The sequence below is a fragment of the Anser anser genome (genome assembly GCF_964211835.1).
Source record: "Anser anser genome assembly, chromosome: 1".
NCBI lineage: Eukaryota > Metazoa > Chordata > Aves > Anseriformes > Anatidae > Anser > Anser anser.
Genome location: NC_139720.1, coordinates 6,767,544 through 6,778,561, shown reverse-complemented (window position 1 = coordinate 6,778,561; position 11,018 = coordinate 6,767,544). Strand labels below are relative to the sequence as shown.

The 11,018-nt window shown below is 38.0% G+C and overlaps 1 protein-coding gene across 1 annotated transcript in view; it reads right to left on the bottom strand.

The window, feature by feature from the left end:
- Positions 1-289: 289 nt before the first annotated feature.
- CDC123 (cell division cycle 123) overlaps positions 290-11,018 on the bottom strand; it is a 35,701-nt gene continuing 24,972 nt past the window's right edge. Inside the window, exons 10-13 of the mRNA XM_083819777.1 lie at positions 10,273-10,301; positions 4,862-4,990; positions 2,886-3,023; positions 290-2,151 (exon numbers count right to left, since the gene is read on the bottom strand). Coding sequence (XP_083675903.1) covers positions 2,125-2,151; positions 2,886-3,023; positions 4,862-4,990; positions 10,273-10,301 — 323 coding nt within the window. The 3' untranslated portion in view covers positions 290-2,124. The remainder of the gene's footprint in view (positions 2,152-2,885; positions 3,024-4,861; positions 4,991-10,272; positions 10,302-11,018) is intronic.

The following is an 11,018-nucleotide window of genomic DNA, read 5'->3' as shown; positions in this document are numbered from 1 at the left end:
AGACTTCTTTGACACTTGTGGCAGAGCTGCCATCCAAGAATAGAGACTCACTACACTTGAGCCATTAGACGTAGCCAGACTTTAAGAGGATGCCATTTGACAAGCCTGTGATCTGTACACAGAGATCACATGCTACCTCCCTCTAAAGCTCTCTCTTTGCCATCTAGGTTAGATTACGAATATCTTTATATAATGTTTTAGGCATATAACTAAAAATATATAGTATTTAGATAGTCCTTACTCAGCAAATGGTGATCGTATCATTGAATCACAGAAACAAGGGCTTGTACAACTGCAGTTTTGTATTTTGAAATTTCTGTATGATGGCTAGAGGCAAAAATTGATTTTATTATGACCTGAAATAGAATTAAAAGCTTCACATATCTTCCATTTAAAACTGATATAACACATTTTTAATGTAGCAACGTTGGCTTCCCCATCTCCCCAAGAGGAACACATTTAATTATTTTCACAGACCAAAAGGTCATACGGGATGAGAATTCTTGTAGAAGAGCAATCTTTGATCTAGCAGATAACAACAACAAAAACTGGTAACCAAAAGACAAAGAAAGAAGCAAAGTAAATATTGAGTATATGTTTAAATTACGACGAGATGATATTTTGGGGAACCCAGTTATGTAGAACAGATTTTTTTTTTATAGTGGGGACTTTCTGTAACAGGACCTGAAGAGGTTACGGCCAGGAAGGAGTAACTTCAAAGCAAAGAGTAAAGCTTTTTATTATTTTTATTATTATTATTTGTTTCTAAATCAGGTAGGAACTTACAATCTGACAAGGGTTTAGAAACCCTCTGACAAGGGTGAGAAAACCTCATCCAAAGTCGCACAGCATGACAGGATTGCGTATAGCCCAGCCCTGAGTTAATGTCCATTTAATTTATGTGCAAAAAGCTATGGAGGAGATTCCACTGCTTCAGAAGGAAAGGGTAGGGCACATTCTGTACTCAAGACTCCAGAAGTTGTAATCTGTGATGTTTAATAATTCTATTTGGTAGAACTGGATCCTTAATCTGCATAATCTTTAAGCAAAGGTCATTGAAAACTGAAGCTAAATAGAGACAGTAAGAAACGATTTAATGTCTAAGTGCAGATTTAGCATCTAAGACCAGATTGTAACTGACTGCCACATCAATTTGCCAGCAAAAGCGAGGCAAAGAAATATGAACAACTTTATATACACACACAAAATATCACATAACTGGTTCGAAATAGGAACCGATTTCCAGGGGCTGTGAGCACCTCTGAATTTACTGTCATTTCAGTTGGGCACACTTAAATTACTGATGCCATGCAAACACCTATATCCAGAAGTCAATTGGTTTTTAGTCTGAAACTGAACACCCCTTTAAAAAAAAAATTACAGAAAATCAGTAACAAGAGCTTCTGTTTCCCCAAACTTAGTCAAACTTCCTTTTATACAAAAAACATGAAGAAGTACCAAATAAATACCGAATTTAAGAGCTAAAAGAGTAATCGTATGCTTCAGAAACTCAGAGACTTAATACAAAAGAAACAAAACTGAGTCCACATATAAAAATCATGGGTTGATGTTATGCTTAACTATTTATATTAAAGCCAAAGTTGATGTCTGATACGTAATCATGTTAAAAACAAGTTCCAAGAAAGTTTTGCTATGAAAACAAAATTAAATTTGATGAAGCTTAACAAATTTCATAGCTTTAGCTGCAGTGCAAAAACATTACTTGACTTGAAATCTGGAGAATTCTTGATGTTTTAACTGCACAAGAATTAAAGGTTGTCATATTTATCACCCGAGTCTGACAGCATACTTCAGTGGCATCAGTTTTCACATTAGGAGATAAGAAGGCATTCAGTCATGCTCAGATTGTTGCTTGCTTGCATTGCCATATAATTGCATTAAACGTGGATTCCAAGGAGAACTCACCCTAACCCCCCAGGTTTCCATGAAAAAGCCTTTCTACACTGTTGCATAAACCAACAAACACAGAGGATGAACAGCTCTTCAGTTCTTTCAATGACTATAAAAAGCAGATTTTCTTTAAATTGATAGCTTAATAGTTACGCTAAATATAACTTTTGCCTCATTTCTTGTTTGTAATTCATTGTAATGCTTCTTGATACCTCAGTCATCATCTTGCTGATTTCTTTTCTGTCAAGGAAACAGAAGAGTTCATAATGTTAGGACACATTTATCTGAAATGGGAGTGCTAGTAAACCACAAGTGTTTCCAGATTCATTGGATATCAGACAATGACTGTGTTTCTGAACCATTTTTGAATGGCAAGAGGTAATGTTTCCAGCAAATACATCAACCCTTTCCCTCATCCCAAACTACTGGATTGTATTGACGGTAAAGAACAAGATTTGCCCCACACATTAACCAACAGAAAACGATGGTGGTGGCAGAAGCCAGTAGTCAAGATGAAGGCAACTTACCCTCCCTTCCCCAGATTACAAAAATGTCATGTTTTCATGTCACTGTTATCAAAGGAATAAAGAAATAGAATTTTTCTAATATACTCATCTTCTAACTTTTAAAAAAGTTCTTAGAAGCATTAATTTCAGCTCTTCAAAGAATACATTTCCATTTAGACTACATTTTTATTTACATTGCTTCCCTAAAGATAAAATTAATTAAATGAAGCAAGATCAAAATGAGAGTGCTCTTAATCACTAAAGAAATATGTATATATGTATAAAATATATACATAAATATATATAAACAAACAAAAAACCAACAGTACTTTGTATCATAGCTTCATATCATATGTTACAGGTACGTATGTAATCTATGCTAATTACAAAAGCACAATTCCAGGCGCCTAGTTAGATGTTGCCATTTTACAGAGATGAAAGGTGAGGATTTTTTTCAGTACTTCTTACCAGTTTAAGAAAGTCAATTAATTTGTGAACATCCTCTCCTGTAGAAAGGTCCACAAAGTCTTTTGGCAGTCGGTAACTCAGGTATGGACTAGGCTGGACAGTAACTTTACTGTTTGTACAGCGGAAAACTGGATAGTCCTTTGGAAAAGATAATGGATAACATAAAAACAGCGTCCAAGAGTATAACCACTAAAATCATTTGAACTCCTCCATGATATTGTCTGAATCACCTTGCCAAAGAGTTTATTTAGTTCTCACTCAACTAAACCTGCACTTTCTAACAACTATTTTTTCATGAAAAACTCTGCCCACTTAAGAGCAATAATTAAAATGTTATCAACAGTCAAATAAATGCATTCATTTCCTCACTTCAAAATTTCTACAGTGTATCAATTGTGAATGTGTTTAATACATATACACATTTCTAATGGCGCCATAGTAATGGAGCTACCAGTGAATTTAGGCAATACAATCTACAATGAGTTATGTGAATAAATATTTACAATAATATCCCTAAGCCCCTCTTCGCAGGTTCCTTCTTTAAACCCATATTTGCAAATATAACCTTATCAAAATTATGACCTAAGCTTTCTGACATATTTTTGCCTTTGGTGAATAAATTGCTCTATAAAATACCCAGACGTATCTCTAAACCTCTCAATTCTTGCAGCAGGCTTTAGGTAACTTGATATAATTTTCACTTCAACATATTGTACATTAAAGATGCTCTAGACATGCAACCTAATTGGCAATTACACGTCGATAAGTAACTTCATTTTAAAAGACAGACATTCGGTAACTTTACAACAGATCCTGTGATTCAATTTAGGCTGAAGGATGAAGACAAGTCATTCTACTTTACATACGGGCTTACACCAGAGAAATTATGTAAAGCATCTGGTGCACAGAAAAATAAATCCAAAATTCAGGTGTTCCATGGACAGCTTGAGAATTGGGAATATGCTTTTAACAAAGGAGACAGGTTTTAGCAGAAAGGTTCACTGAATGAATTTTCATACAGCAATAGCCAGACCGTGAAGCTAAGAAAATAGCATGAAGAGTAACCTGCATAGCAGTTTATTTCCCTTTCAACATATTATGAAAATGGTGATGGAATCAAAGCAAAGCCCAAATGTTAAAAATAAGCTCTACATAGCATGATACTTCAGATACTCTTAATGCATTTTAACAGCTAGAAACTAAAGAAAAGCCCTATTTGACTAGCCATCGCTCTCCAGACAAACAGCAAGTGCTTCACAAGATCAGGTAACACACTACTTTACATCTCCTATCCAGCCATCCAAGGACTTGTTAAGATGCAAGGGCTCAGTCTCAGTCACACAAGGAGGAAAAAGTTGGAGTAGAAGTAAATGAAGACTATGCCTCTCTCTCAGTATTAATGGGAAGTTATTTGTTTTTACAGAGGCAGCTTGGAAGAGAGACAGAAAAGACCTGCTCTGCAAGTCATGGAGTTCAATCAAAGGACAACGCTTCTTCCCTGAGGGCATTTAGTATGAGAGACACAGAAGTTAAGCTTCTTTTGCCTCCCACCAAATGTAAATCTGGAACTCAGGGAGAGCTTGTATGATGAGTATCAGAAAAAAAACAAAACTTCAAGTGATTATATAGAAAAGTAACAAATTTTAAATGAAATTGAAAAGAATGAGGAGAAATTTAAGATGCATCAAACCAAGTTTTGGGGCATCATCTTCAACTGAAGTCAGAACTGCAATATGGGTTTGTATGGTTTGAAATAAAAATTCCTTTGCAGGCATCTAAAACTAGCAGGTAGTACTTGTTGAGATTAACTACCACCTAAAAAGATCAATTCTTCCTACAAAGAGTTTATATTTCAAGAATCAAGGACATCCATTTACTTCAATGGGATTTGCATCACAATTTCATCATAAAGAAGCAGCAGAGGCCATAACACCTTTTAGATTTACTCACCAGCCTTCCTCACAGCACAGCCTTACCTGTTCTGTTGCTTCCTCTTCACTCTGCTCGCCTTTCAAATTTCTCCCAGAGGTCAGTTCGTCCCACGTAAACAGCAGTGAATCTGTTACTTCTCCAAATGGGTTAAAATCTATTAGCCAAATCTTACCCTGCAACAGAACAACAAAAGAGTTAAAACAAGCCATAACATTTTAAACAAAACCAGAACACACACACACTTCTTCTACTGTAATATGCCTGGTCTTTACAGACAAAAAAAAAGGTGTCAAAATTGCAATCACCTGTTCTAACACATTGAAAGTATTCTAACATACTTAACATCGAACAGTTAAAACATAGCAAGCTTTGAATTTATATTTTATTATTATTACTTTAGGCAGAAAATCAGTCAGAGCTCAAATAAACTGAATTCCCTTCTACACAAGGTACAGTTTATACAAGGATGAGAGCACAGAAGTTTTGCTGTGGTCCTCCATGACTCACAGACAGCATGAATAAAGAAGGATGGAAAAAAAAAAAGAAATGAGAAACAGGGATTTTGCTTTCCATTAAGAGCTGCCTCAGCACTCCTGTACTCTCAGAAGGAATTGTAAAAGAACAGAGCACGGTCTGCAAAATGCTAGTGGAGATCATGAAAGCTGCACAGATATAGATTAAAAATAAAATAAAACAGTAACTTAAAGGCATTTTAATATCACTAGTAGTCCAGATTGTCTCCTGCCTTGTCTTTAATATATTAATATGCCGAACAGTTCTGGTAGCATGCACAAGAGCATGCCTACTTACAACTGAAAAATGAAAGCAGGGAGACTAACATGACTTATTAAAGGTAACAGAAGTCTGCCAGGAGCAAGAAAGAGCTTGAATTCCTTGAGTCATCTCGAGATGCAACCCCCAGTGCACTGCCTTCTTTTCTTACCCAAGAAAGCGTCATCTATTCTAATAAAACAAATACTTTATGATGAATTACAATGAAACATGAATACAACTGGTAGTAAAAACTAGCAAAACAAGCATCACATCTGGAAGAAATCTGATCTATCAAATATGGAGAGAAAAAGCTTGTTGTAACATCTGGTACTGGAGGGTTTTATTGTATTTAGTAAAGACCGATTGGAATTGGAAACCAAACCTGAAACTGTATAGCTACTGAAAGATTATTTTGCTTTTTCCCTCCCTCGTTCCTAAAGGATCTTCCTTCTCTGAGAGAGCCTTCCTATTTTGATACAAACTGCACGTACCTTTAATGGTTTACACTAGAGCCATCTGTTTTCTAACTTACAAAGATCCCTTTGAAGCCTTCAGTCACAGAGTAGCATGGAGACTTCCTCTCCCACCCACACTGCCTCAACCACCCTCAGAGGCGCTGCAGAGTGGGAAACGAGTAGAAACCCACCCAATAGCCGACAGCAGAAATGCTAGAGGCTAAAAGCAGCCTGCCATCATCTGCACGGAGTTACTAATGCAGGTGGGGGGAGTCCCAGCGCAGACGAAAGCGGTGATGTTTCCTGTGAATGGGAATGGGAACCGTGCCAGCGCGGTGACCTGTGACACTGGGGTTTGCACGCAGACTGTCACAGGTCTCACTCCCTCCAGGTAGATCGATGGGGTACAGCTGTCCCAAACAGGGTTTTAGGAAGCAAATACACTGCAACGGTGCTACCGACACCAGACAGCTGCAAAAGAAACTCTGAACTGCAGGGACACGGACCTGCTTCTTACTTTTGGAAGGGTGAGGAAGCACAAATCTGCTAAATTGCAACACCTCTGAACCAAAATTGACACCGTCGGTGCAGACTGCAAACAGGGGCAAGCTCTGCTATCATTTTCTGTCTCTGGTCCTGCCTGAAACACAGTCACAAATTCTCATTATAAGCGATGTTTTACTTTTGCTAATGGGGACATCTTGTTAGCTCCAAGGCATTGGGAGGAGGAATCTGAAATTTAGATTCATTCTATCGCACTAGAAAAACAAGCTAATGAACCAATTTAATCACAGGCAGAAGCAGTGGCTGGCAAAGTTCATTGTGCAGTTCAGAGAATCTTTCCTTGCATCAAAAATGTTTACACTTAATAAAGGACTTCCTTATGAAAGGCTTTCACAGAGTCTCTTCCTCACCCCAAATACATGAAATTGTTGGGTGTCGTGCTTTTCTTTTTTAAATACAAATTCAAGGTCATTTCTCTAGGGAAAAGATGTACCGTAGGAAAAAAAAAAAAAAAAAAGAAAATTGGTTTGAGACTACTGAAAGCAACATCTGGTTTTTGTGAGCACCCTAGCAGTGTTTTCCCTCTCTGCAGACAGCAGTACTCCATCCACAACACCAATTGCTTCCTTGAGACCGCCTTAAATCTCTGCTGAGCTCCAGTAGTAGCAAACTGATGAAAAGTGGCGAACAAACCAAACACATTTTCTCAGGCCTCGATAAAGGGAATGTATACAACTCTGGGTCGGTAACCAAACCATCTTTTCTTCAGATTAAATACTCATTCAAGTCTTCTATGCAATTCTCTTATTTAAATGTGGTTTAAGATGCCATGCACTGTGTATCTGAAGAGCAGGAGTAAAGCTATTTATCTGCTGCCTTCTGACATACGTGATCTTTGTCATGAGAGCACAGAAATGCACAAGCCAGAGAAGCAAAGTTGTGCATATCTGGAGGGAGAAAAAAAAACATGTATTACATGAGATTTTTTCTCTCATCCTAAAACAGGAACCACTAGATTTACCATACCATGACACCTTCATGCTTTGTTTTACTGAAGCATTAAGCAGCACGCTGCTGAAAGGAAGTGCTTGTGACAAAGACTGTTTAAAGGAAGTTAAAAGATAGATAAAACGCAAACCAAACTGTTACATTTCCCTAACTCCAGCTGCACCTTCATGCACGGTGACAATGCTCTTGAGCAGAGACGCTAGCACACGTTTGCATGTTAACAAGAAGAGTTGTGAACTAGCAGTGCTCCGGAGCCACTCGTCTTGCTTTTCCTCGTCTTAATACAGTGACTTGTCTTGAACATGGTTACAAGGTGTAAGACTTGTAAAAGATAGAAAAGGAGCAACAGCAGAGCTCAGTCTCAGGCTGGTCAGCTGTTGCACAACGATGCATGCTGCTAGCAGAAAAAAAATAAAGTGTATCCAAGTGAAAACAGGCTACTAGTCCTGCAGTATGACTTCTTCAGGGCTAGGTCTCCAGTTCATCGGGCTTTGAAGACTGCACGACGGTTTTTCTTCCTTAAAAGATGAGTGGTCTGCCAAGTCAGGTGCTAGCTCAGATGTGCTTGGTGAAGAGAGCGTACCAGGAGAGGCAGACAGAGAAAAAGTTGTTCTCAACAGGGCAACTGCTGATTCTATGGCATCCTCCGACTCAATGAGCTGGCCTTGCGGCAGAGCACTCTGCAGCCTCTCGAGTAACTAAAGAAAGCATGTGGAGGGGTTTGCTCTCTCCCACAACTACAGCAAAGAACAAGCTTGTCCAAGCTGAATATTTAGAGTTGAAAGAATTTAAAGTAAGCAGACATTGGACATTTCTCTCATTCTGTAGGTGAGGTTGCCATGCAACCAGCCCGAAGAAGAGCATGGGCTCTGGAAATTAATCAGACTCAGCAACACTCAATATTCTTTTGCTGCCTGTAACCCGCACACAAAGGGAGCAATGAATAATACAGTTGCAAACCACAAAAGCATGTGTGAAAGGAGGAAGACTTGACACACAGGGCTATCTGGCAGTTTACAAGACCTGAGGGTAAAAGGCGCCAAGAGATATCTACAAACAGATATATTTTATCCTGACAGATGAAGAAACACTGTTCATTTGAGATCACACAGGCTGAGACCTTTTACTTAAATAATCTGTCTTCATGCTTCAGCTGTGAAGTGGAGTACCCAAAAGCAGAACCTGGCTAGATGCTAAAGCATTCATTCTCCTTTCGGCTGACAGCATCCTAAAGTCTGATGATTTGAGTCCAGGCAGGTAGTTTTCATTGCCATTCAGCATGGCTGTTTTCAGCCTGCAGCCTGATTTTAGGTACATACATTAAAAGCTGTGCTGAGTAACAATACAGTAGTTACTTTTCACATGGCATATTCTTGTTTTGTTTCTGTTTTGCAAACAATGGCATGATTTACTATTACACGATTAAAAAGATACTTTAGCAACATTCAAAGTCATAATTAGGACTTACTACAAATACTCCTAACTCACCTCAAATAAAGACTTTTCCCAGTCCCTTAACTGTAAACACGTCAAACAACGAGACTTTTAAAAGTACATAGCGTTCGATAACATCTTTTTCTGCATTTCTGGATAAGGATTTGGAAATAAATTTAAGCTAAAACAAGTATTTAATTCTCATGTGTTAATGTTATTCCCAAAATCAGGTATTGAGATTTAAGGCTATATAATGCATTTTTTGGCTGTGATTGCTTTTAAGATAATATAAATATATGTGCCTTTAGAGCACAGTTCATATGACCTACTCCTCCATTGACACTAGGAAAGGTGAAAGTGATTAATGCAGGTATCAGCCTGTGAAGTTAGGGTGGGACATTTCTCCCTGCTCTGTCACTATCCAGATGTTCAAGGTTCTGATTTGCTGAGCACTCGAAATCACGGCTGGAATAATTTGAGAAGAAAACAATTAGCTTCCATCTGCCTCAAACCAAGCACGCAACACTCATATACTCTTATAATGATCATCCCTTTGTAACCTAGAGGAAGGGAGTTATTATTTGCCAACCTCTGAAGGACAGTCTGAAGAAATGATTAGCTTGGATCAGTTCAGATGCTATACGGTTGATCACAGGACAAAATGCCAAAGAAATAATTTTTGGAAGAAAAAGTCATAAGAATCTCCTGCATTTTTTCAGTGAGCAAAACATCCTCTTTTCCCCGTAATTTTTGAAATATGCCAGTCATTCTGGCTGAGTGTTCAGATACATTTCTGTCAAAAGCACCTGCAGTAGGGACTATCTAGAGGGAGCCTTAATAACAAGTACTGCTTCACTAAAACTGTTTAGTGATATTGTACGATATTAAGTATCTATCTTAAAAGAAAACTAAATTGCCCTCAGTAGAAGGCAATTCAGACTGAATTGCAGCTGAAACCAAAGGTATGTTCTTTAAAACAGATTACTTGTCTGGAAGAAGATATTTAGTAAATAATTACATCACTGGCACAGACATACTTGCACCCCTAATCCTATCATTCTCCTACCGTTGACAGCAGAAAACTTTGAAAAGGAACTGGGAAAGAGAATGGTAAAACTAGGTAATGGTTTTTGACGTTTTTTGTTTTTATTTTTTTTTGCCAGGACCACTTCTAGGAAGATGAAGCTATTATTTGTTTCATCTCTGTAGTGTTTCAGGTGCTGTTTCCACAGAACAAACAATTCAATACTAAGGACATACATAATCTGTTGTTCACTTACCCTGCTGTCTCTGTAGACATCAAAAACAACTGAAAAACAGAAATACATATGTTAATCTTTAAAGATATACAATTCCACAGAAGTTGTCTAAAATTAAACACATACTTGTATACACGGCACAATCTGCAAAGTCAATACATCCAAAGAACTGAAAGCCAGAATTAGGTTCATTTCCAAGAGGAAGTTGAAAAATTTCAAGAACTACTGTTAATGCACTGAGAGAGCGTCTGCCAGGCTTTTCCATTTAATTCAGGTTTGTTCTGCTGATTTTTCCCCCAATGGAGAACATTTGATAAACTCTTAGCACTGAGAGAAGCTTATCTTCTACATTACTGCTGTTTGTTTTGCAGCAGAAGTGAGAAATTTCAAGGAAGGATCAAGACTCCATTGTGCTAGACGTGGCACAAACATGTAATAAGAGAAAGTTCCTGCTTCAGAGAGATTAGGAATTCAGCAGATAAGACAAACAGGTTGTAGGAAGACAGGAGTCAGTGGGCATGCTGAAGATGAGCTGGCCCTGAAATGGTTATATTTAAAGTAAAACAGAGCAGATACTGCAGATAGATACTGCACACCTAGTGATTATCACCAGCTCTATAAAAGAGACTCTGCTGCTCAGTGATTTAAGTCAAGCCGTCTTGCGTAGTCACATTGTTGTCCGTCCCATTGCCTAATTAAGCAGAAATCTCTGTAGATGTATCTACCTATTAGCTTCTGTACTGTATGGTTAAACAAATCTTTGTCTT